Source organism: Aegilops tauschii, chromosome 3, assembly GCF_002575655.3.
Source record: "Aegilops tauschii subsp. strangulata cultivar AL8/78 chromosome 3, Aet v6.0, whole genome shotgun sequence".
NCBI classification, from domain to species: domain Eukaryota; kingdom Viridiplantae; phylum Streptophyta; class Magnoliopsida; order Poales; family Poaceae; genus Aegilops; species Aegilops tauschii.
In genome coordinates, this window is record NC_053037.3 from 573,774,872 (window position 1) to 573,802,398 (window position 27,527).

The 27,527-nt window shown below is 44.2% G+C and overlaps 1 protein-coding gene, 1 long non-coding RNA gene and 1 pseudogene across 6 annotated transcripts; 1 reads left to right on the forward strand and 2 right to left on the reverse strand.

Annotated features, from left to right (window-relative positions):
- Nucleotides 1-1,657: 1,657 nt before the first annotated feature.
- LOC120976996 (uncharacterized) lies at nucleotides 1,658-27,484 on the forward strand. 4 transcript variants are annotated; one of them, XR_005773797.3, is made up of 7 exons: nucleotides 1,658-2,157; nucleotides 4,814-4,871; nucleotides 5,976-6,076; nucleotides 6,511-6,633; nucleotides 10,946-11,007; nucleotides 25,912-26,038; nucleotides 26,411-27,484. It is a non-coding gene; the product is annotated as an uncharacterized lncRNA (long non-coding RNA). The 4 variants fall into 4 exon arrangements; XR_006671137.2 differs by having other exon boundaries at nucleotides 6,574-6,633; XR_006671139.2 differs by having other exon boundaries at nucleotides 6,574-6,633; nucleotides 25,925-26,038.
- Nucleotides 11,783-14,677, reverse strand: LOC109763956 (uncharacterized). 2 transcript variants are annotated; one of them, XR_012181070.1, is made up of 3 exons: nucleotides 12,690-14,677; nucleotides 12,468-12,586; nucleotides 11,783-12,367 (listed from the first exon to the last, which is right to left on the reverse strand). XR_012181070.1 is itself a non-coding variant. In XM_073495988.1 (3 exons), exons 1-3 carry the CDS (start codon nucleotides 13,204-13,206, stop codon nucleotides 11,897-11,899), a joined length of 1,107 nt encoding a protein of 368 aa, XP_073352089.1. In that variant the 5' UTR covers nucleotides 13,207-13,223; the 3' UTR covers nucleotides 11,783-11,896. The 2 variants fall into 2 exon arrangements, 1 of the variants encoding a protein (XP_073352089.1); XM_073495988.1 differs by having other exon boundaries at nucleotides 12,690-13,223.
- On the reverse strand, nucleotides 24,062-25,916 carry LOC109763954 (FACT complex subunit SPT16-like; annotated as a pseudogene).
- Nucleotides 27,485-27,527: the final 43 nt, after the last annotated feature.

Here is a 27,527-nt window from a genome sequence, read left to right on the forward strand (position 1 = left end):
CAGCCGACCCCCTTGTACCATGCACCGCCGTCCCACCTCTGGACGCTGCCGGACTGCGTCGACCTCATCAGCGACGACGACGACAACAACGGCCACTGAAGACGGCCACGGCCACGGCATCGACGAGCACGGCAGGAGCGCGCAGACGGCAGCGGTTTTTTTAATGTTAATTATGACAATGTGAACCGTGGAACTGGGCCGTTTTATGACCGTGATGGTTAATTTATGTTTTATGTTTTTATATTTGCGTTTATTTACTTTTTTGGGCATTTCATTTTAGTTTTTGTGTTTTTTCAATCACGTCCACCCCGGACATGATTTGGGATGCGGCCGCGCATTGGGCACATCGACGACCCAACGGCCAGAAGCAGACATGGGCGAACCCATTGCCGCCCAAAGGGACGAAATCCGGCCAAACCGGACGTCCGTTTGGGGTCGTGCGGTGGATGACCGCCCTCAAGACCGATTATAGGAGTAAAATTTTGGTTTTAAGGGGTTAAACCGCCCTAGTGATCCCTGACCGGTTTTTTTACTCGCATCGGCCACCGCTTATATTTACTCGGCCGAGGCATGTTCACTGGAAAAAAAATCTCCTTCTCCCTCGCTCACACCGCATCCACTCCAGTGCCACACAAATCCCCTCGCCCGCACTGCAGCTACCCCCACACCCCCGCTCACACTTCCAATCGGTTTGCACTGCAGCTACCCCTACACCTAGTGATCCCTGACCGATATCCCGACTCTGACCCCGACCATGGCGGTGTGAATTGGAAGATATCCTGGCCTAAAAAGAAGACGACAACTAGTTTTTTTTAGTTTTTCGTTCGAATCGACTAGTTTAAATCTATGCAATGTACTCCCTCCGTTCCTAAATATAAGTCTTTATAGAGATTTCATTAGGTGGACTACATACGAAACATAATGGACGAATCTACACTTAAAATGTATCTATATACATCCGTATGTGGTTCATAGTAAAATCTCTACAAAGACTTATATTTAAGAACGGAGGGAGTAGTTTGAACCGAATTGTGTTATCTATGGGGAACTGGCAATCGTCTTCCACCCCGACGTGCTAATGGCGTGCCGCCGCTGCCTCTCCTACACCGGAGTCGGGCTGACCTTGTAGTTCACGCGAACGAGAAGTCATCAAGGCATCGATCCTGCCGAACCATCGCCTTGGTGGAAAGATCGCCAAAGCTGAAGCCAAAATCACAGACCCATGTGCTCCTCCATACCAGGAACAACCATACGTACAACACCAAAGCTCAACGAATCCATGTATCCGAAAGCACACACCTCCGGAAGCTCCCCGACTCCGCCACAAGTGACATTGCTGGGATGGAGATGGAACTCCAGCAACATTATTCATCTGCAACGCCGCGTCCACCATCAGAACAACGCCGCCAAGAACACCTACCCTAGTATCTACACGCCAGAGCCAAAGATCCGGGGCTCCCCCACTCTCCCGTCGCCGGAGCAGCGGCCGGAGAGGGAGGGAGCCCCTGGCCTAGCAGGCAGCGGATGCAGGGAACTTCAGTCGCGTCCTTTTCGCCTTTCTGGAACCGTAACTCGGGGAAAGAAAATCAATGTAGCTATGACACAACTTATAAAAGGAATTCTCTATTTAGTATATCCCCTATCATACACCGCAGAATTAAGAGACATTTTTTTAAGAGGCATTTTGATGTAGTAAGTTTTTGCATGTGCCCTAATCGTCAAAATGTGTCCACGAGATTTGGAGCCATCTTGCCTCGAGCCCTCGACGGTGGGCCAACTTCTTGGTCCGCTGACTCGTGGGGCCTCCCAGCCAACAAAAAGTTTGCAGCAACCCATTGCCGTTCGCCGTGGGACCCACTCGTCAGTAATCCCCAATCTCCTGCTGCCTGCCCAAACCACGAGGCTCCTCCTCCAGGTCCTCCGCCCCCCAGGCCACCGGCGAGCTGCGCGGCGGCCGCCGCGCGGCACGTAGCATCCTCGTCGCGCCTCGTGCGGAGCCACGGCGGTCGCCGACCTCAAGTGAGGGAAATGGAGGGAGGGGAGGCGCCTGGCTAGGCCAACTGCGGTCGAGCACCCTAGGGGCTGGGCCGACGGTGACGTGCGCCTCGTGGACGCAGTGCGCCGCCGCGAGGCCCTGCGAGCTCTTCGAAATCGGGGGTAATTTGAATCTAAACCTGTCCCGTTTTCCAAAATCACGCTAAATTTACCGATTTTGTGGGAGGCGGCTCGCAGACAGACTTCTTAGCCTGAATTTTACTGATTGCAACTGTAATCCGGTCTGATCCAAGCCTTTAATTGCGGCATCCACCACGCAGCAGCACGACACACCACACAGCTTCAGTCTTGCTGCATATAGCATTGTCGGTTTGATGGGATGGTGCCCTGCGAGCTCTTCGAAATCGGGGGTAATTTGAATCTAAACCTGTCCCGTTTTCCAAAATCACGCTAAATTTACCGATTTTGTGGGAGGCGGCTCGCAGACAGACTTCTTAGCCTGAATTTTACTGATTGCAACTGTAATCCGGTCTGATCCAAGCCTTTAATTGCGGCATCCACCACGCAGCAGCACGACACACCACACAGCTTCAGTCTTGCTGCATATAGCATTGTCGGTTTGATGGGATGGTGCCATGGAGTTACCTATGGCAAAAATGCTAGTCAGAAGTTTTTTCTTTTCTTTTGAATTGTTTGCTAGTCAGAAGTTCAGAACCATGCCATGATGATCATGCTTGTTAGTTTATTTAATTTCTGTTTTATTAGTAACCCACTTTACTGAGACTAGCTAGAGGTACTGAGTAGTAGTAGTAGGTAATTCGACTTCAACGATGTTCTTGCTTATCTAAGAAGCGTAGGAGGGGTTGGTAGGTCTGATTAAACATGCATGTTTGCTGTATGCTACGTCGTTATTTGGGATCTGTAATACATTTAGTTGAATGGTGGTATATATGAACACATCCGTTTGCCATGTATCAGGAAGAAAAAAGATTGGCACTCCTTGTCGCTTCCTCCCTGGCAAGGCACTACCTTGATGTGTATCCTGTGCACGACTTGTAACAAATTTAGGGAATGATTTATGAGGGGGTATCCTTGATTTCCATGCAATTAGAGTGAGGTCTCCTTTGGGGATAACACTAGGATCTGTTATAAACCCCCCAAAATGTTACACTTCACGATTCCTTCTTGATTGAGACATTAACACAATAAGGTGCCACGCTTAGTGGATTTAAAGAAATGCCTGTTATGTCCACTGGATGGCCTTTGTCACAACACGTTGCCATGGCGATCGCCGAACGTGTGCAGAGGATACAAGCTGCTGTGGAGAGCAGCCACACCATGGAAGAAGAGGCAAGCAGGATATGTAGAAAGTTTCTTCAGTTCAGTTCGATGGTTTTCCTTGGCAGTTGCTGAGTCGATCTTATCGTCACCAAGCCGAACCACAAGTCCAGCGCGTTAGCCCACGGTCCATGTCCGCTGAGCCCAGTGTACCTCTACTCATGGATATGACAGCTTTGTTCCATACGCATGGTTGGGTGTACGCCATATATGTAGAGGTATCTCTTAACCATTCCTATCGCCTTATCCAAAACATGCAATGCCAGAACTGAACATCGAGGCTTCTTCTCAACCCATCCATGAACATATTTGTTGTGACAAGTGAGTTAGGCTACAGTCTCGCAGAGAGATGGAACAACATAGATCCCCAGTCCTTGATCAGGTTCTTATTCAGATCATCACCACAAACATGAGCAACCGAAGTTTTCTTCCCAACTGCGACACCACCTATGAGCGGAAGAACGTCCAATACATGATCACTTGGAGGATCGTTCTGCTCCAGCAAGAAGCTCAAGAGCCTTTTCTTTTCAGCGTGTTGGCTGAACATAAAGTTGTCAGGTGTAAAGATAAGTGTCATATGGCCTGCTAGTCATGCACTCACATCCACCCAGAAGCACAACAAATTCTGACTTGTTAGCAACAGCAATTTTTAAGCTCTCCAAAGCACCATGTGGCTTGAGGCGCATGGCCTTGTCGTCTTTCTCCGCTGTTGTTAGAGAACATTTGAGGGGAATGGCTAAATACAAACTGCTGCTAGATGAGCCGTTGCTGCTAACCTCGTCGAAGCTTGCAGTGTCTTCGAGGACTCTGTACCTCGAGGTATCAAGCAGACGGTGTCCTCCGGGAGCATCTTGAGCTGCATCATCATCCTGGAGTTGCTTATGTATTGACTGTCCGCCTCCTTGACCATGGTGCCAACTCTTATCAGGAGATGCTGCAACCTGTCCACCACCTTCTCCTCTGATTGTGCATGGCTGGAGGAGTGGTACTTGCTCATCAGGAAGGAGACGAATAGGCTCACTAGTTCACTTGCAACTACAGATATGGTAACCTCCATGGCCGGGTTGATGAGGTAAGCTGCTGGTAGGTCTGTGGACAAATTTAACTAGGCTGGCCTCTGCCAAGTCTTGAAGAGACTATTGCTAAAATTGAAAATGCTCCAGGGATGACTAAACCATTGACTGTGAAGAGTGAGTGGGTGGGTCGGTGGGAGGCACAGATTTTTTTTTAAATGCCCAAACACGTACCAAGAACAAGCCAAGTTTCCAAGTAGCATACAAAAAGTTGACCGACCAGTATTTGTAACATTCACGGTAGGTCCAAATTGATCGTTGTCCCGCTGCAAAATGTATATTTAACCATCTTTGCATTTGTCTTTCTTTGGACTCCTTATGTTTTACATACGAGGGAATGACATCCCATATATGTGCAGTCTACTATTGCAGTGTTTGACCATGGAAATTGTTTTGGGTTTTTCCAGATGAACTTCGGTAGAGACAGCTCATTGACAAAGAAATGGCATACACACTTTTATCTTGGTCAGTGTTGAGAATCACAATTCTTTACATTAGAAGTCTTTTAGAGCACATGTATAGTTTGTTTCTACATTTGCTCCTTTGGTTTTGTGAGAACCTAATCAATCTGTCTGTGGGATATATTTTTTTACTAGTTCAGTCTTTAATCGGAAGTTGCCTCGCTGTTTGCATTCTCAAGAGTCCAGGCTTGACCTGATGTTGATCTCCAGAATGAGTGAATGACAATACAAATGTAAAAGCAAGTAGTGCGACCCAACTTGGTTTTGTTTCTTATTGAAAGACTAAAAGTAGTCTTCGTACAAGAAATTGTTTGGTTGCCCCTGTATAGTTGCTCCGTATACTGAGTATGGTCAGAACAATTACCAAAGCACGAGACAGTCTGAAATTTACGAAAACCCTTCATTTTTGTGGCCCCAAATCGAACAGGAAGGCCTCAAGGAGGACCGTGCGTCCCAAAATGAATTCTCTGCCAAAGAGGCATCTTGAACGGACTCTCACAAAACAAAGTGCCTTTCGTGATTATTTTCAGAGTATATGGACAAATCCAGAAAACAGATTACACTTGCACCACTACATGTACATGCCGCTAGATAAATGTAGAGTTCCCAGGATGTAAAAAAAAAAGTTGAGCTCCAGGGTCCCACTTAATGGTGGCACTCGTGCTCTGTCTCACTTAATGCACAAGCATGCGATCGAATAGGCACACCACTAACCTTTGGCTTCGTGTGGTTGTTGATCTTACATTTACCACCATAGAAGTTTCGGAGATCATGCTGATAACGTATTTCAGAACCATAGAGAGTCTACCGAGAGTGGACTTTCTAATGATCCCATATTTGCCTCAAACTAATCAGTGGGCATTAATACAGAAGGTCGAGAGGTTTAGCTACTACTTTGGTATATGTATGTACAGAAACGGAAAGTCTTAAAAGCTACTGGAATGAAAGGCCACCATCATCAATTAGTAGTAAAACTGGAATCAAAGGTGTCATAATCACTATTGGCGAAATGGGATACATACGTGCACTGTTCTGTACGCTAGAGAGCCTTATACAGATAATATATCTAGATACCATGATTCCTCTTGACTTCTATTCTTGATAACAGGACATGGCAAACAGGAAGCTGAGATGATGAGCTGGGCGCTGTAGAACAGAAGATGATGGTTTCATCATTAACCTTCCTATGCAGCCTCCTTTGCAATACAGGTGATCATTATTACCAGTACTTATTATAGTATTTTTGCTAGGAAAATCTGCTATAATATTGATGATGAATCATTACAATTCTGATGTCCTATACTAGAGTACAGTTCTATATTATTTTTCAAGAAAAAAGTACTGGTCTGAACATGAGAAATGTTTTGCAACGAGAAATGCTGGATGATAAGAGGTAGAGATGAATAACATATTTTGAAGACATGCGAAATGTTTTCAACCATTGACTGATGAGTTCAAGGATGTGTGATTTCACACAGTTAATTATTTAAATGTCCAAACACGTGACAAGGACAAGCCAACTTGTCCAAGCATTTTAATGAAAAAAACGACTGGCAATTTTAATATTTGTTTGTGGTAGTTATGTCCAATTTAATTGTTTGTTCCATTTATATTTAATCATATTCAGATTTGTCTTTCGTTAGACTCCTACATTTTACATATGAAGGAATGGCAAGACCGGGACCTCTCACATATGCTCTGTGTAGACATCCAGAGGATCACTCATGGAGACTAATGGATGCTCATCTTCCAGAACAAGCAGACAGGTGACTTATCTATTTCTGCCCATAGGAATCTCATACCTTTTGACTGTTTGCTGTCTCAGTTTGTTGTTTTATTTTCTTATTCATTGTGTCTGCATCTTTTAGTCCGTGCATGCTTTGAATCTTTTCAATGACATTTCCGTAGCACATATACGTACAAACAATTCAAGGCTAACATTTAGCACACAGTGTTTTAAGAGGTTATGCATTTTCCGAGCAAGACGTTGACTACATACAGCAATATCATCAACTCATCATCGATGTACATTTATTTGTTTATCAGAAGTTTAATTCTGGCCTTGTTATTATTTGTAACTACTAGCTGGATACCCCCCCCCCCCCCCCCCCCTAGACTGCCATACACCCGTCCGGGCGTCTTCCTCCTTGTTGTGCATCCCCTTCTCCACCCTTATCCTTGCTAACTGATTGTGTGTTTGGTTCCTGCACGAGCTTGGTCCGTTCCGTCAGATACAATATTTTTATCTTTTTTGTGTTTGATTACGTACACAAGTTCTCCAGTCAAGCCTGAAAGTTGGCCGTGGAGAAACGCTTAAATCGTCTGTTTCTCCAGGGCCAGCCGCGCATGCCCTATGGGGCAGGCTACCTCTCGTCCTCTCTTCACTCATGCAGAACGTAGCCAAACCAAGCAGCAGGCATTTTTGGAGGTTACAACAGATATGACTGTTACCAAAGTGATGTTGGCAACCAAACACTTCTCAAGTGTATTTTTCATCCTGCGTCCCTTTCCACCTGCCTCTCAGGCTTGGCGCAACTATAATTTGGATATGGTCTTCACATTTACTTCCATACATGTCAATGTAATTGACAAGCTACATCCAAAGAATGCCATTGCCAGCCCTGTTGAAGAAATTCAGGATCTTTTTCGGACCACAAAATATCCAGATTTGCACAGTTAAAATTATACAACGGGATGTGCAAGACTGAATAAAAGACGATGCTGGCATAGCTTTGCATTTCAAAAGAATCAGCGTAGGGAAACATATATTTGTGTAGAGGCATATAAGGATCTTCTGCTACCCAAAATAGAGGATACAGACTAAAATAAGTACATGTATATACTCCTCGCAGAAAATGTACATGTATAAACAAAATCACGTGACTCCTATGTTCATTGATCCAGGCTGGCCATAACAGGGCTTCCGACTTAACTGAGAAAGGCTTTCTACTGTTCTTAATGATGCCTTAAACAGTAATCTCTGAAATATCCTATGGCATTACTGGGTGTACTTCGTCTTGCACCTTGAACCTTATGTTGTTATTACCTTAGTAGAAGCAGACAGCAAGAATAAGTGTGCAATTAACAAGATGAAAGCAGTCATGATTCAACAGTAAGTGCGCTTCCAAATTTTCTGTTACTTTCTTGAACACATCCATGCCTAGCAATCCAACAAGACTTAGGAATGCATGCTATATAATCACATGTTGACATATGTTAGCCATTTGTCCCAAATAACCTGAATACCATATGACAAGTTTAACAATATTGGAGGACTAAAATATGTGACTAATTTGACTGAGTAGTATCAGACACCAAGCTGTGATATAATGCCTGCTTAATCATGAAAAACCAAAGATCTTTGTATGGAATAGCCAAAAAGGACCTTCTTCTGTTTGTTTGCAACAAATCTCTGCATGTATGAAACATTTTTTAGGCGTACAATGGCACATTTGCACACTGCATCCATACAGAGAACCGAGTCAATCATATATATGCATTAGTTTGGTTGTGTAAATCTGTAATTTGGTGGCGCAAAATAGGTCAGCAGAAAAGGGACAAACAGCATGCAGAACCCATACGCATAATAAGGTAGTGAAAACGTAGCTGTTGTTTCTATGTATATGAATTACTTAGCCTGGTTGGAGTTCTGTATGGATGCCATTCAGAGCGTTCTCATGCATCCATGCCACTTCGCACTTTGAAATCCAGCCGTGAACCACAGAATCTGAAATGTTCAATTTAGATATACAATAGGTCAGTGGCGGAGATAGGCGTAGGGCAGCTAGGGCTATAGCCCTAGGCCTAGTTTTTTTTCTCGAGAAAACACAAAGGACCTTTGCGTTTCATTGTATTGAAAAGATAGAATTTGGATACAATCCTCCTAGGAGGTCAAGTACAAACGAAAAACAGGTGAACTAGTGCACATCCCAGGTGGACGGCAGGATGGCATGAAGGCCACGGGCACCAGCGCGTGCCCACTGCCCAGCTTCATCCTTGATCTTGGAGACCAGGACATGAAACAGGGGATGGGCGCCATCGAAGATGCACTCATTCCGCTGCTTTCAAACCATCCATGGCTTCAAGAGGGCAATGGAGGCGAGGCCTTTGCGCATCAGTGTCGGCGTGTTTTGCCTGGGCCCTAGGTCTAGTAACAATAGCCTTTGCAATTCGTTCTTACAAAGTACAAAAAATCGTTTTGCCTGGGCCCTAGGTCTAGTAACAATAGCCTTTGCAATTCGTTCTTACAAAGTACAAAAAATCACTAAAGTACATCATTCAAGCTAGTTTAGCCCTAGGCATAACCTGATGCTAGCTCCGCCTTTGCAATAGGTTGCAGAATTATCAAGAGCAAAGATTCTGACCTTTTAGTCTATTTATTTATTCTGGAAAATTTGATTTGGCAGGCAAAACATTCTCAGAAAGATGAGCCAGTTATCTGTGGTGAACGAAATGAACTCTTCATTTTTACTTTTACATTTACTGATTGAAACATTTGGTCAGTTTTGATTACCCATGCAAGTGCCTGACCGGGCACATCAAACTTTCTGGTCCACACATGATTGCTTACACACGAACGAGCACTCTTCTATTGCCTCAACTTCTGATGAATCACACTGTCGTTAACCCTGAATTTTCTTTTACACAATCTTTGCTTCTATCGAGGAGTGTTCCCATACCCTCACTGAAGAAAGGCAACTAGTAACTCACAGACTCACAGTGCATCCAGCAGGAGCGAGGGGATTGGGGGAGATGGGGCTTGGGACCTGTGTCTGTGGGTCGTGGCTGTTTGCTTTTTCCCCGGGTTTTTTCTGCTGTTTTTGTTGAGCGGGGATGGGACAAGGGGTGGGCTGGTTTTGCAGAAGAGTGCGAGGGATATGGATCCATTAAGACCGCAGACTCCCCTTTGTAGTAAAGATAGGAGAAACTGCTAAGATAACTGTACCGAACATAGTAGTAATAGTATTCATCTCTGGAGAAGCAGGGCATGTGCAACTTGTCAAGCAGCACTTGGTAGTTTTGTAACTTCATAATCCAAATGTACTGCCATCACTACATGTACATGCTGCTAAATGCTTGTTTGCCGTAGTGATATGGTGGATCTGAGATGAGGATACAAGGGAATTAGGCTACCTCTAGTGTAAGAAAGTAAAGATCAGCAAAAAGAAAAAAAAAGGTTAATTCTTGCTGCATTACATTCACCCAAGCTGGCACTATAATACTTCCGCAGCGGTCACGCTAGGCACTTGACAGTTAGTTCACCTAAGATAAGCAGCTTAAACCAGGCTTAAACGGCTAACTAGAGACAACAAGGAAATGATAAATGGCTAGTATAATCGTTCCGCTGGCTACACTTGGTCACTCCTGAACTGTCGATGAACCTAGAGTGAAGGTGGCAAGCGATTGCCTGCATCGTCTTGGAGGGCTCAGTACCTTGAGGTATCGAGCACATGGTGTCCTCTCATGGCCTCTGAGAGCATCTTGAGCTGCATCATCATCCCAGAGTTGGTAATGTATCAAGCGTGTGCCTCCTCGACGATGGTGCCAACTCTGACCAGGAGATGCTGCAACCTCTCCACCACCTTCTCCTCTGATCATGCATGGCTGGAGGAGTGGTAATTGTTCATCAGGAAGGAGATGAACCGACTTACAAGCTCACCTGTAAGTGCAGATATGGCAACCTTCATGGCCAGGATTCATGGCATAAGCTGCTTGTTGATCTCTGGTCAAATTTAACTAAGCTGGCCTCTGCCAAGCCTTGAAGTATTTGCACATTTAAACAAACTATCCCTGAATAAGTTGCTGGGTGAAAGACATGGAGTAGTTTAAAGGCCCAAAGACGTTACCGGGACCTGTCAACTTTCCAAGCAGCTTGAAAAAGAATTAACCAACAAGTATTTGTAATGTTCACGATAGGTCCAAATCAGTTATTGTCCTGTTGCAAAATGTATATTTAATCGTCTTTGCAGTTTTCTTTGGTTGGACTTTTACATTTTATGTACGAGGGAATGGCATCCCGTATACGTGCAGTCTACTATTGCAAGGTTTGACCATGGATATTGTTTGGGTTTTTAACAGATAACTTCAGTGGAGAGAAGCAGCGCACAGCTCATTGACAAAATGTGGGCCCCTTTATCTTGGTCAGTGAGAGTCACAACTCTATACCTTAGTAATTTTTCTGAGCACATGTAACTAGCTTGTTTCCACATTTGTTTTGTCAGAACCTATCAATCTCTGTATGGCTTATCTTGTGCTAATTCAGTTTTCAATCGGAATTGTTGCACCGTGTGCATTTTTAGATTCCAGGCTTTACCTGAATGGAAAAAATGGGAAAGCAAATACTGTGATCCAACTTGGTTTTGTTATTAAAAAACTAAAAATAGTCGCCCTACAAGAAATTGTTTGTACCCCCTGTATATTTGCTCCATGTACTGAGTATGGTCAGAACAGTTACCAAAGCATGAGACAGTCAAAAATTTACGAAAAAAAATGCTTCATTATTGTGGCCCAAAATCGAACAGGAAGGCCTCAAGGAAGACCGAGCGACCCAAAACGAATTCTCTGCCAAAGATTTGCTGGAGCTATATACTTCTGCAGCAGTCACATTAGGCACTTGGCAGTTAGTTCAGATAAGACTAATGGCTTAAACTGGGCTTAAACAGCAACTTAGAGACAACAAGGAAGTGATAAACGACAAGTAGAATCATGTCGTTGGATACACTTGGTCACTCCTGAACAAGGAAAAAAATAGCACGCTATTTGAAATAGCGCAGCCTTCAAAAAAACGCTATAAATGAAATAGCGTGCTAATAGCGCGCTATTTTGCAAAATAGCGTTTCACAAAACATTATTCAGATTTCAGCATATAGCATACAAATGACAGATATATCAACACAAATGACAGATTTCAGCAGCTAAAACCAAGGCTAAAACATTGTTCAGATAACAAAGCATGGTCCAGATATAGGCATATAGCACTGTTCAGAGTTCATACATTCAGATTTCAGACAAACAAAGTAGACAGATAAATTAAACAGCCAACAAGTAAGGTCCAGAATAGCAGAAATAAGGACTTAGGACTTTAGGAGCCAGCCAACAACGATGCAGAAGCTCAATCAGAATCAGATGAACTTGCTGCCATGGCATCATCATCCGAATCAGAAGAAGAACCCACAGATTGCAGCTCATCATCACGAAAAACTGGGAGCAACTTCTTCCTAGGCTGACGAGCTTTATTTCTTTTTGATGCAGCAACTCTTGCTCTCGGTTGTGGTATTGGTTCTTCTTCAGGTTCATCTGCAGTATCCACAACTGGAACCGGCACAATTCCTGTGATCCACTCGTTATCTTCATCTTCCACACATCTGCATGCGTTCTGTCCACAAGTGGATCCCTGTCTTTGTTCATTCTCTTTTGTTCAAGTTGGGAGTTGGCCTTGATGAAGACAAGATCTCTCATTTTGTCATGAAGTAGCCTGTTGCGCCTTTTGCTGCCTTGAACCTGATTGTACATTGCAAGTAAATAAACATCAGTAAGAAAAAGAAACATATGTGCATATAAAGGATATGTTGATAGTTTGTACTTTGTACTACATTCTTACCTGCTGAAAAACACTGAAGTTTCTCTCACAAGCTGATGAGCTGCATGTCAAGCTCAAAATCCGCATAGCCAGTACCCTGAGATTTGGTGCACTTGATCCATGATTGGACCACCATTCAGCTGCATCAACAAGTAACAAATAACAGTTAACAAAGCCGCAACATCTAATTCGCATTGCAGCCTACACATCTTATTTCAACAATGTAAATATTTAGTTCTTTACCTGGATCAAAGTTCTTGTTTCTCCGCTGCCTTTTAGCACTGTCCCTTCCAAACGACCCCTCTTCATTTTGATATGCCTGACACTCAGCTGTCATTATATCTTCCTTCTTACCATCTCTAACCATCTTCTCCATGCAAGCAACAAGGCCATCTTTAAATGTTCCATCCAACTCAATCTCCAGCTTGTTTTCATAGTAGTAGTATGGGTTTAAGAAGTATCCAGCCCTATGTAGGGGCCCCTTCAATTTGTTGTCCCATCTCTTATCAATAATGTGTAGCACTTCCTGGATACTAGCCTTCTCATTGTCAAATCTAGCTGCAATCTCCTTCTTTGCATCCAAAAAAGCGCCATATATGAAACCCATAGCTGGTACATCGCTATCCATTCGCCGCAGCAAATTAGCCAAAGGCTCAAAGAAGTTGACAGCACGTTCTACTCCCGTCCAAAAAATTTCAGAGCGCACACTTCGGTTTGAATCACGTCCTTTCACCTTTTTTAAGTAACCCATTTCATCCATCTGATCTGATCTGAATAGCTTCTACAGTTCTTTCTTGTTGTCCAGCATGCTTTTCAAGTTCAAGTAAGCTGTAGCAAACCTTGTAATGCCAGACCTCACCAGATCTTTCCCAAGGAATTCCCTCATTAGAGACCAAACTCTAGTGTGTGCATAAAGGAAAACAGTGATAGCTCTAGCTTGTGTAATAGTAGAGTCCACTGTTTTAAGCTTGCCAATATCCTCTAACATCAGATCAATAGAATGGGCAGCACAACCATTCCAAAATATGTTGGGGCGCTTTGCTTTCAACAAGGTTGATGCCGCTTGATTAACACTTGCATTATCAGTCACAACTTGAACTACATGCTTCTCACCAACCTCTTCTATGCATCTATCAACAAGCTCAAAGATGTACTTCCCATCTTTCTTCACGGCTGAACAGTCCACAGAATTAAGAAACACCACACCATGAGCACTATGAACTACAAGATTCATTACCCCTCTTCCTCTTATGTCAGTCCATGCATCTGTCATGATTGTACATCCAGTAAGCTCCCAAGTCTTCCTGTGTGCATTGAAGGACTCCTGAACTCTTTTCTTCCTCTTATTCAATATTGGGCCACCCATTTCATAAGGAGTAGGACCGTCCAAGTCCTCACCATACTGTCCAATTGACTGAAGCATGAGGTCAAAGCTGGGAAGTGTGACTGCGTTGAATGGAATGCAAGCTTCATAGAACCACTGGCAGATGTACTCACAAGCACGAGCCCTTTTTTGTTCTCTCTTCTCAGTTGTCAGCTTCCCCTGGATCGTGTCAGCACCACGTTTCCTCTTCCTTGCAGCAACAAGCTCTTCTGGATTTAATTCACAGTATTTGTCCATAGGGCCACTTGAAGATTTAGATTTATTTCTTGTTGATCTCGATGGCTGAAGCACAAGTGCAGAATGGTTTAGGCCATCTTCATCACTTGTAGCTTGTTCTTCCCCCTCCGAGTGGCTCAAGTCAACTCCATTTCTGCGTCTCTTCTGCTCCATAAGCTTGGCTGCCTTTTTGTCACCCTTCTTTGTCAAGTACTGAAGGATCTCCTCTTTGACATCAGCTGGCACTTTCTCACAGTGATCCACACCAGACTTAGGAATGCATGCAAGGTGCAATTTGATTCGACTAGTGCCATTGCTGGACAAATGACCGCAGAATATGCATTTTAGACAGTTCTTCTTGCTGATGTCCGGACATGTGCAATATTTCCATGCTGGATCTTTTGATCTAGGAACAACCTGTGCTCCTTCTCCCTGTGTAGCTGTTGATGCTGTGCTTGACACAACACCGCCTACATTCATGAATACAACAAAGTATTTCAGAAATTTTAACTGGCTTGCAAGTAAGGAACATATGATTGCAGCAAAGTATTTATTTACATTTACTAGTACCAAATCTGGAAAGTACTAACTTTGGTTGTACTAACTACAAGCACTGAGACTGAGAGCAATCAGCAAGTACTTACTAGCTTACTACTAACAAAGTTAACATGGAGATGATTTAATTAGAAAGTAGAGTACTAGATAGTAGACACAACTACACAAGTCATGGACAATTTAAGATTGACTAATTACGAATTTAGGATTGACTATTTTCGGATCGGTGTTCATCAAGAATCAAGATTGACTAATTAAGAATTTAAGATTTATGAATTGAAGCAACTCTTACCTGGCTGCTGGTTCGCCGCCGCTGAAGCTGACGCCGACATGGAGTTGGAGCAAGAGGAGGCGACAGCGACCCGAGCAAGATGATTAGAGGAGGCGATGAAGACCCGAGGAGGCGACGGCGACCCGAGGAGGCGATGCGGCGACCCGAGGAGGCGGCAAGAGGCGGCCGGTCGTGGCTGGAGGAGACGGGCGAAGCACTGGCGGCCGCTGCTGCCACCGTCGCCTCGTTCGATTTGGGAAGGGCTCGCTCGGTAGGTTGGTTAGGGTTTGCTCGGCTGGAGGACAAGATATGCTTGGTTACTGGGCCAGAAAGGCCAAAAGTATAGTGGGCTGATGAAAAATTCGTCTGAAAAAAAAAGCCGTCGAAAAAATAGCGCCGATACGCGCTATAGCACGCAATCGCCGTATTTAGCGCGAATAGCGCCGTAGCGAGTTAAATCTGCATAGCGTAGCGTTTAGTTTCCAGAAACGCTATAGCGCGCTATTAGCGCCGTTATAGCGCGCTATTATTTTCCTTGCTCCTGAACCATCGATGAACCTGCTGGGAAACGTAGTAATTTCAAAAATTTCCTACGCACACGCAAGATCATGGTGATGCATAACAAGGAGAGGGGAGAGTGTTGTCCACGTACCCTCGTAGACCGAAAGCGAAAGCGTTAACACAACGCGGTTGATGTAGTCGTACGTCTTCACGATCCGACCGATCAAGTACCGAACGCACGGCACCTCCGAGTTCAGCACACGTACAGCTCGATGACGTCCCTCGAACTCCGATCCAGCCGAGTGTTGAGGGAGAGTTTCGTCAGCACGACGGCGTGGTGACGATGATGATGTTCTACCGACGCAGGGCTTCGCCTAAGCACCGCTACGATATTATCGAGGTGTAATATGGTGGAAGGGGGGCACCGCACACGGCTAAGAGATCAATAGATCAATTGTTGTGTCTATGGGGTGCCCCCTGCCCCCGTATATAAAGGAGCAAGGGGGAGGCGGCCGGCCTAGGAGGAGGGCGCGCCAAGGGGGGAGTCCTACTCCCACTGGGAGTAGGACTCCTCCTTTCCTTGTTGGAGTAGGAGAAGGGAAGGGAGAAGGAGAAGGAAGGAAGGGGGCGCCCCCCCTCCCTAGTCCAATTCGGACTAGTCCATGGGGAGGGGTGCGGCCACCCTTTGGGGCCTTTCACTCCCTTCCCGTATGGCCCATTAAGACCCAATACGAATTCCCGTAACTCTCCGGTACTCCGAAAAATACCCGAATCACTCGGAACCTTTCCGATGTCCGAATATAGTCGTCCAATATATCGATCTTTACGTCTCGACCATTTCGTGACTCCTCGTCATGTCCCCGATCTCATCCGGGACTCCGAACTTCTTTGGTACATCAAAACTCATAAACTCATAATAAAACTGTCATGGTAACGTTAAGCGTGCAGACCCTACGGGTTCGAGAACTATGTAGACATGACCGAGACACGTCTCCGGTCAATAACCAATAGCGGGACCTGGATGCCCATATTGGCTCCCACATATTCTACGAAGATCTTTATCGGTCAAACCGCATAACAACATACGTTGTTCCCTTTGTCATCGGTATGTTACTTGCCCGAGATTCGATCGTCGGTATCTTAATACCTAGTTCAATCTCGTTACCGGCAAGTCTCTTTACTCGTTCCGTAATACATCATCTCGCAACAAACTCATTAGTTGCAATGCTTGCAAGGCTTAAGTGATGTGCATTACCGAGAGGGCCCAGAGATACCTCTCCGACAATCGGAGTGACAAATCCTAATCTCGAAATACGCCAACCCAACAAGTACCTTCGGAGACACCTGTAGAGCACCTTATAATCACCCAGTTACGTTGTGACGTTTGGTAGCACACAAAGTGTTCCTCCGGTAAACGGGAGTTGCATAATCTCATAGTCATAGGAACATATATAAGTCATGAAGAAAGCAATAGCAACATACTAAACGATCGAGTGCTAAGCTAACGGAATGGGTCAAGTCAATCACATAATTCTCCAAATGATGTGATCCCGTTAATCAAATGACAACTCATGTCAATGGCTAGGAAACATAACCATCTTTGATCAACGAGCTAGTCAAGTAGAGGCATACTAGTGACACTCTGTTTGTCTATGTATTCACACATGTATCATGTTTCCGGTTAATACAATTCTAGCATGAATAATAAACATTTATCATGATATAAGGAAATAAATAATAACTTTATTATTGCCTCTAGGGCATATTTCCTTCAGTCTCCCACTTGCACTAGAGTCAATAATCTAGATTACACAGTAATGATTCTTACACCCATGGAGCCTTGGTGCTGATCATGTTTTGCTCGTGGAAGAGGCTTAGTCAACGGGTCTGCAACATTCAGATCCGTATGTATCTTGCAAATTTCTATGTCTCCCACCTGGACTATATCCTGGATGGAATTGAAGCGTCTCTTGATGTGCTTGGTTCTCTTGTGAAATCTGAATTCCTTTGCCAAGGCAATTGCACCAGTATTGTCACAAAAGATTTTCATTGGACCCGATGCACTAGGTATGACACCTAGATCGGATATGAACTCCTTCATCCAGACTCCTTCATTTGCTGCTTCCGAAGCAGCTATGTACTCCGCTTCACATGTAGATCCCGCCACGACGCTTTGTTTAGAACTACACCAACTGACAGCTCCACCGTTCAATGTAAACACGTATCCGGTTTGCGATTTAGAATCGTCCGGATCAGTGTCAAAGCTTGCATCAACGTAACCATTTACGATGAGCTCTTTGTCACCTCCATATACGAGAAACATATCCTTAGTCCTTTTCAGGTATTTCAGGATGTTCTTGACCGCTGTCTAGTGATCCACTCCTGGATTACTTTGGTACCTCCCTGCTAGACTTATAGCAAGGCACACATCAGGTCTGGTACACAGCATTGCATACATGATAGAGCCTATGGCTGAAGCATAGGGAACATCTTTCATCTTCTCTCTATCTTCTGCAGTGGTCGGGCATTGAGTCTTACTCAACTTCACACCTTGTAACACAGGCAAGAACCCTTTCTTTGCTTGATCCATTTTGAACTTCTTCAAAACTTTGTCAAGGTATGTGCTTTGTGAAAGTCCAATTAAGCGTCTTGATCTATCTCTATAGATCTTGATGCCCAATATATACGCAACTTCACCGAGGTCTTTCATTGAAAAACTCTTATTCAAGTATCCCTTTATGCTATCCAGAAATTCTATATCATTTCCAATCAGCAATATGTCATCCACATATAATATCAGAAATGCTACAGAGCTCCCACTCACTTTCTTGTAAATACAGGCTTCTCCAAAAGTCTGTACAAAACCAGATGCTTTGATCACACTATCAAAGCGTTTATTCCAACTCCGAGAGGCTTGCACCAGTCCATAAATGGATCGCTGGAGCTTGCACACTTTGTTAGCTCCCTTTGGATCGACAAAACCTTCCGGTTGCATCATATACAATTCTTTTTCCAGAAATCCATTCAGGAATGCAGTTTTGACATCCATTTGCCAAATTTCATAATCATAAAATGCGGCAATTGCTAACATGATTCGGACAGACTTAAGCATCGCTACGGGTGAGAAGGTCTCATCGTAGTCAATCCCTTGAACTTGTCGAAAACCTTTCGCAACAAGTCGAGCTTTATAGAAAGTAACATTACCATCAGCGTCAGTCTTCTTCTTGAAGATCCTTTTATTTTCAATGGCTTGCCGATCATCGGGCAAGTCAACCGAAGTCCATACTTTGTTCTCATACATGGATCCTACCTCGGATTTCATGGCCTCAAGCCATTTTGCGGAATCTGGGCTCACCATCGCTTCTTCATAGTTTGTAGGTTCGTCATGGTCTAGTAACATAACCTCCAGAACAGGATTACCGTACCACTTTGGTGCGGATCTTACTCTGGTTGACCTACGAGGTTCAGTAATAACTTGATCTGAAGTTTCATGATCATCATCATTAACTTCCTCACTAATTGGTGTAGGCGTCTCAGAAACCGGTTTCTGTGATGAACTACTTTCCAATAAGGGAGCAGGTACAGTTACCTCATCAAGTTCTACTTTCCTCCCACTCACTTCTTTCGAGAGAAACTCCTTCTCCAGAAAAATTCCGAATTTAGCAACAAAAGTTTTTCCTTCGGATCTGTGATAGAAGGTGTACCCAATAGTTTTCTTTGGGTACCCTATGAAGACACATTTCTCCGATTTGGGTTCGAGCTTATCAGGTTGAAGTTTTTTCACATAAGCATCGCAGCCCCAAACTTTAAGAAACGACAACTTTGGTTTCTTGCCAAACCACAGTTCATAAGGCGTCGTCTCAACGGATTTTGATGGTGCCCTATTTAACGTGAATGCAGCCGTCTCTAAAGCATAACCCTAAAACGATAGCGGTAAATCAGTAAGAGACATCATAGATCGCACCATATCTAGTAAAGTACGATTACGACGTTCGGACACACCATTACGCTGTGGTGTTCCGGGTGGCGTGAGTTGCGAAACTATTCCGCATTGTTTCAAATGAAGACCAAACTCATAACTCAAATATTCCCCTCCACGATCAGATCGTAGAAATTTTATTTTCTTGTTACGATGATTTTCAACTTCACTCTGAAATTCTTTGAACTTTTCAAATGTTTCAGACTTATGTTTCATTAAGTAGATATACCCATATCTGCTCAAATCATCTGTGAAGGTGAGAAAATAACGATAGCCGCCACGAGCCTCAATATTCATCGGACCACATACATCTGTATGTATGATTTCCAACAAATCTGTTGCTCTCTTCATAGTTCCGGAGAACGGTGTTTTAGTCATCTTGCCCATGAGGCACGGTTCGCAAGTACCAAGTGATTCATAATCAAGTGGTTCCAAAAGTCCATCAGTATGGAGTTTCTTCATGCGCTTTACACCGATATGACCTAAACGGCAGTGCCACAAATAAGTTGCACTATCATTATCAACTCTGCATCTTTTGGCTTCAATATTATGAATATGTGTATCACTACTATCGAGATTCAACAAAAATAGACCATTCTTCAAGGGTGCATGACCATAAAAGATATTACTCATATAAATAGAACAACCATTATTCTCTGATTTAAATGAATAACCGTCTCGCATCAAACAAGATCCAGATATAATGTTCATGCTTAACGCTGGCACCAAATAACAATTATTTAGGTCTAAAACTAATCCCGAAGGTAGATGTAGAGGTAGCGTGCCGACCGCGATCACATCGACTTTGGAACCATTTCCCACGCGCATCGTCACCTCGTCCTTAGCCAATCTTCGCTTAATCCATAGCCCCTGTTTCGAGTTGCAAATATTAGCAACAGAACCAGTATCAAATACCCAGGTGCTACTGCGAGCATTAGTAAGGTACACATCAATAACATGTATATCACATATACCTTTGTTCACCTTGCCATCCTTCTTATCCGCCAAATACTTGGGGCAGTTCCGCTTCCAGTGACCAGTCTGCTTGCAGTAGAAGCACTCAGTCTCAGGCTTAGGTCCAGACTTGGATTTCTTCTCCTGAACAACAACTTGCTTGCTGTTTTTCTTGAAGTTCCCCTTCTTCTTCCCTTTGCCCTTTTTCTTGAAACTAGTGGTCTTATTGACCATCAACACTTGATGCTCCTTTTTGATTTCTACCTCCGCAGCCTTTAGCATTGCGAAGAGCTCGGGAATCGTCTTATCCATCCCTTGCATGTTGTAGTTCATCACGAAGCTCTTGTAGCTTGGTGGCAGTGATTGAAGAATTCTGTCAATGACGCTATCATCCGGAAGATTAACTCCCAGTTGAATCAAGTGATTGTTATATCCAGACATTTTGAGTATATGCTCACTGACAGAACTATTCTCTTCCATCTTGCAGCTATAGAACTTATTGGAGACTTCATATCTCTCAATCCGGGCATTTGCTTGAAATATTAACTTCAACTCCTGGAACATCTCATATGCTCCATGACGTTCAAAACATCGTTGAAGACCCGGTTCTAAGCCGTAAAGCATGGTACACTGAACTATCGAGTAGTCATCAGCTTTGCTCTGCCAGACGTTCATAACATCTGGTGTTGCTCCTGCAGCAGGCCTGGCACCCAGCGGTGCTTTCAGGACGTAATTCTTCTGTGCAACAATGAGGATAATCCTCAAGTTACGGACCCAGTCCGTGTAATTGCTACCATCATCTTTCAACTTTGCTTTCTCAAGGAACGCATTAAAATTCAACGGAACAACAGCACGGGCCATCTATCTATAATTAACATAGACAAGAACTCCCACTTAGATATACATCCCTCTAATCCTCTAAGTGATCACGTGATCCATATCAACTAAACCATGTCCGGTCATTACGTGAGATGGAGTAGTTTCAACGGTGAACATCACTATGTTGATCATATCTACTATATGATTCACGCTCGACCTTTCGGTCTCCGTGTTCCGAGGCCATATCTGTTATATGCTAGGCTCGTCAAGTTTAACCTGAGTATTCCGCGTGTGCAACTGTTTTGCACCCGTTGTATTTGAACGTAGAGCCTATCACACCCGATCATCACGTGGTGTCTCAGCACAAAGAACTTTCGCAACGGTGCATACTCAGGGAGAACACTTATACTTTGATAATTTAGTGAGGGATCATCTTATAATGCTACCGTCAATCAAAGCAAGATAAGATGCATAAAAGATAAACATCACATGCAATCAATATAAGTGATATGATATGGCCATCATCATCTTGTGCTTGTGATCTACATCTCTGAAGCACCGTCATGATCACCATCGTCACCGGCGCGACACCTTGATCTCCATCGTAGCATCATTGTCGTCTCGCCAATATTATGCTTCTACGACTATCGCTACCGCTTAGTGATAAAGTAAAGCATTATAGGGCGATTGCATTGCATACAATAAAGCGACAACCATATGGCTCCTGCCAGTTGCCGATAACTCGGTTACAAAACATGATCATCTCATACAATAAATTCAGCATCATGCTTTGACCATATCACATCACAACATGCCCTGCAAAAACAAGTTAGACGTCCTCTACTTTGTTGTTGCAAGTTTTACGTGGCTGCTACGGGCTTAGCAAGAACCGTTCTTACCTACGCATCAAAACCACAACGATAGTTTGTCAAGTTGGTGATGTTTTAACCTTCACAAGGACCGGGCGTAGTCACACTCGGTTCAACTAAAGTTGGAGAAACTGACACCCGCCAGCCACCTCTGTGCAAAGCACGTCGGAAGAACCAGTCTCGCGTAAGCGTACGCGTAATGTCGGTGCGGGCCGCTTCATCCAACAATACCGCCGAACCAAAGTATGACATGCTGGTAAGCAGTATGACTTATATCGCCCACAACTCACTTGTGTTCTACTCGTGCATATGACATCTACGCATAAAACCAGGCTCGAATGCCACTGCTGGGAAATGTATTAATTTCAAAAATTTCCTACGCACACGCAAGATCATGGTGATGCATAGCAACGAGAGGGGAGAGTGTTGTCCACGTACCCTCGTAGACCGAAAGCGGAAGCGTTAGCACAACGCGGTTGATGTAGTCGTACGTCTTCACGATCCGACCGATCAACTACCGAACGCATGGCACCTCCGAGTTCAGCACACGTACAGCTCGATGACGTCCCTCGAACTCCGATCCAGCCGAGTGTTGAGGGAGAGTTTCGTCAGCAGGACGGCGTGGTGACGATGATGATGTTCTACCGACGCAGGGCTTCGCCTAAGCACCGCTACGATATTATCGAGGTGTAATATGGTGGAAGGGGGGCACCGCACACGGCTAAGAGATCAATAGATCAATTGTTGTGTCTATGGGGTGCCCCCTGCCCCCGTATATAAAGGAGCAAGGGGGGAGGCGGCCGGCCTAGGAGGAGGGCGCGCCAAGGGGGGAGTCCTACTCCCACCGGGAGTAGGACTCCTCCTTTCCTTGTTGGAGTAGGAGAAGGGAAGGGAGAAGGAGAAGGAAGGAAGGGGGCGCCCCCCTCCCTAGTCCAATTCGGACTAGTCCATGGGGAGGGGTGCGGCCACCCTTTGGGGCCTTTCTCTCCTTTCCCGTATGGCCCATTAAGGCCCAATACGAATTCCCGTAACTCTCCGGTACTCCGAAAAATACCCAAATCACTCGGAACCTTTCCGATGTCCGAATATAGTCGTCCAATATATTGATCTTTACGTCTCGACCATTTCGAGACTCCTCGTCATGTCCCGGATCTCATCCGGGACTCCGAACTTCTTCGGTACATCAAAACTCATAAACTCATAATAAAACTGTCATCGTAACGTTAAGCGTGCGGACCCTACGGGTTCGAGAACTATGTAGACATGACCGAGACACGTCTCCGGTCAATAACCAATAGCGGGACCTGGATGCCCATATTGGCTCCCACATATTCTACGAAGATCTTTATCGGTCAAACCGCATAACAACATACGTTGTTCCCTTTGTCATCGGTATGTTACTTGCCCGAGATTCGATCGTCGGTATCTTAATACCTAGTTCAATCTCGTTACCGGCAAGTCTCTTTACTCGTTCCGTAATACATCATCTCGCAACAAACTCATTAGTTGCAATGCTTGCAAGGCTTAAGTGATGTGCATTACCGAGAGGGCCCAGAGATACCTCTCCGACAATCGGAGTGACAAATCCTAATCTCGAAATACGCCAACCCAACAAGTACCTTCGGAGACACCTGTAGAGCACCTTATAATCACCCAGTTACGTTGTGACGTTTGGTAGCACACAAAGTGTTCCTCCGGTAAACGGGAGTTGCATAATCTCATAGTCATAGGAACATATATAAGTCATGAAGAAAGCAATTGCAACATACTAAACGATCGAGTGCTAAGCTAACGGAATGGGTCAAGTCAATCACATCATTCTCCTAATGATGTGATCCCGTTAATCAAATGACAACTCATGTCAATGGCTAGGAAACATAACCATCTTTGATCAACGAGCTAGTCAAGTAGAGGCATACTAGTGACACTCTGTTTGTCTATGTATTCACACATGTATCATGTTTCCGGTTAATACAATTCTACCATGAATAATAAACATTTATCATGATATAAGAAAATAAATAATAACTTTATTATTGCCTCTAGGGCATATTTCCTTCAGAACCTCGAGTGAACTCGGCAAAGCAAGCGATGCTTTTCTCCTGTTTTGGACAGCTTCAAATTTAAAGTGTGTTCTGAATGTTCAGAAGTTCCAGAATCCTTAAACTAGACAACACCTGAACAAATATTCTTTTCTTATTTCAGTTAAGTTTTCTCACCTTCCTATATGGATCAGGATTCATTCAATGGTGCGAGATGATGTTGTTTGTTATCTTAAAAGTGCAGGGGGGTTGGTGGATTGGATATAACATACAATTTTATTTATAATTGAGATCTCCAACTCATTTAGTTGAATGGTACTCCCTCCGATCCAAAACCACGACACTTATTTTTGATCGGAGGGAGTATATAATCACTCCGTAAAATGGTTCCTCCATGGCCACTTGAACACATCTGTTTGTCATGTAATGTAAAAAAGTACCAAGGGTCACATTACACGAGTTCTGAACAAAATTAGATTGGCACTAACTAATGCTGTATCAGCTAATAACAAAGAGAACTGCTTTCTCTTCTCATTGTTTGTTTCTGCCTGTACATTACTCAAACCAAGGGTGACATTGAAAATCATGCCCTCTTTTATCAGGCGGTCATTCTTGGCTGTCAAGTTTAAGCCTGATTCTCGGACTCAAGGCCAATTCCAGTTCCAGCTGACTTTGTTAGATTAGGAAGCAGTTCAGAGGCATTCCTCTCAAACACTGCAACGGCAGCCTGGTTTACATGCTGCTAAAGCAGCTTCCTGGGCTTTGAAAAGTGTCTCACACACCTTACTCTGGTCTGTGCCGGGGTAGCATCTATCAGAAATGTTCTGGTGACATTGGAACAGTAGTTACTGTACCTGGACCCAATTGCGCAGATGATAATACTTGCAGGATCATAGTAGAGATAATCATCATTGCTGGAAGCACGCGGCCTAATTAAGATCAAACTTGCCTCCACTTTGGAAGGCAGGAGGGTAGCATATATCAATATTTTCAGGCTTCAACTTCACCTTGGCCTTCAAAGGGTCAAGAATAACCCTCTTTGTGTCATCCATCAATGAGAAGTGTGAGACTTTTCTCTCCTCGTCAATAACCTTCTCCATGGTCAGTACCACAAAGTTTTTCATTACAGATGAAGTTAGGCAAGCAGCCTTTTTTCATATGATCTCTGTGGCATCTTTCACGGCAAAGATCTCAGAAAACCAGTGTGTTACGTCTGCAAGTTGTACACAGATCCACCAAGATAGCTTTTCTGCCCATGTTTCAAGGAGCTTACCCTCAGGTGCCTCTTTTGCAATGTGACCAACAACTTAAGTGTCAGATTTCGACTGAGCACAAACAGCACACAGTATGTCATCCATCAGGTCAATGCCATCCCCATTCTTGCTTTTCACATGCATCAGAACCAACAGCCTCACTTGCAGCATTCTTGATGGTTCCAATGAGATTTGCTTTCTTCTGGCTGCATAAGAAATGCATCTGCTTCTGCATGAAGACGATTATGGTTTCTGGAAAATCCTGAGCTGTGGATTTCAAATAACAGATATCCTCAGAAGGAGGCGGAGTCGCAATTGCAATGGCATCAGAAGAACCCCAAAGATGAGACTTATTTTTGTTCCAATGGTCATAAAACACCTTAAGCCGCTTACTGAAGGTCTCTAGACTGATTGTATGGGCTGCTCCTGAGCCTAATTTTGCCTTACCATTATCTGCCATTATCTGTACCACGAAGCCAACAGCAGGAAAATTGACGATAATTAGCTAGTTGTGGCAAAACTGGGGACATTTACGTACGTGGTCTAGAGCCTTATACAAATGCTTTTGCTTAGATATTATGATGATTTTTTTTCACGTCTTGTGTTGTCGATCGTTGACAAGACACGGCAAACAGGGAGCCATGGAGATGATGAGCAGGACGGTGTAGGCCAGAAGATGATGGTTGAACCTTTGTATGCAGCCTGCCAGGGATACCAAATCATCGACCTTGACCTGCTTTGCAATCGAGGTGACCATTCTTACCAGTACGTACTTGTTGTTATGCATGAACCTCGCGTGCAATTTCGATGTGATATACTGGAGTACCAATTTGTGGAGAGAGAGAGAGAGAGAGAGAGAGAGAGAGAGAGAGAGAGAGAGAGAGAGAGAGAAAGAAAAAAAAACTAATGTGAAGATGAGAAATGTTTTGGAGTGGAGAAATGCTTGCTGGATGCTAGAGATGGAGATGAACCCCATAGTCTGTTTTGAACTGCTTGGTGTGTCAGCTCGTTATTTTATTTATTAACTGATTCATTTTGTGTGCATATATGTATTCTAGGTCCATGCATGTTCTTGAATTTCCAGCAGACTAATTGCACGTTTCTGACGAATCCATTTCCAGGTGAGGTCCCTGGCCGGACAAGCAGAGCAGGCAATCTCGACCTCCGCTCGCTTCTCCCGCCGCTGGATGATGCTCTGTCTCTGTGTGTGTACTGCGCTGGGCGCTGCAGGAGCCGACATTGGTGACCACGCATGCACTTTGCCACTCTGATGACTGGCGATGCCCCTTGCCGCTTCCTTGGAGAGCAGGCTGCCCCTTGCCGCTTCGCTTCGGTTGACCAGCTCGTCGTTTTTTCTTTTTTCTTTCTTTGGTTTGGTTTGGTTTGATTTGATTGAGTAGAGCAGAGGTCGCCCCATCAGCCGCAGCGCAGTCTTCCTGACGTGACTCACCACCCCTGTTCTGACAGTACGGCAGACGATGGGCCCGATCAACCACTCGTACACGTACTAGCAATCAACTATACGCACGTAGTACCACTAGCTTGAACGGGAAACAAAAAAAGTGTTATGTCCAAATATTGCCTTGAAATATTCCAGTTGAGCCCAACAATTTCTTCCTCCTCCCTCAAAAACCTGCTTTGATATCCCTCATAGATTGCGTGCGTATTAGCCACACATGAAGCATCTATTTTTTTTTGTCTCATTTATTATATCATATAAGGATTACTAGTTGTCCAAGATATAATTATTCTGAATGCCAAAAACCATCTCAAAGCAGACGTAATTTATTAAATTCCCTAATAAATAATAACCAGCTGATACGTACTGGATTAAGGCACAGCAGTATGCCTACGACACACTATCAACCGGACGGATCAATACTTTCCATCATTAAAAAAAAACATCCATCTATCAAAACATCCATCCATCCTCTCCCCCGTGGCTAACTCCACATGCGCCGGTGACCACGACGTGCTCGATCTAACTCCACATGCGCCGGTGACCACGATCAGTCCCTCACTGAACCGCTGGCAACAGGCACAGCACCACCACGTTTGCCACCCAACACCGCAAGGCTGGTGCCGTCGCCAAACGCAGAGGACGTTTGCAGATTTCGGGTCATTGTGACATTCAGAGATGGACTGTTAATACAAATCTTGATGACAATATCGGTCAATAGCGACAAGAAGAAATAAAAGGCACTGCTGCTGCTGGTATGATATATACTTCTCCTTGAT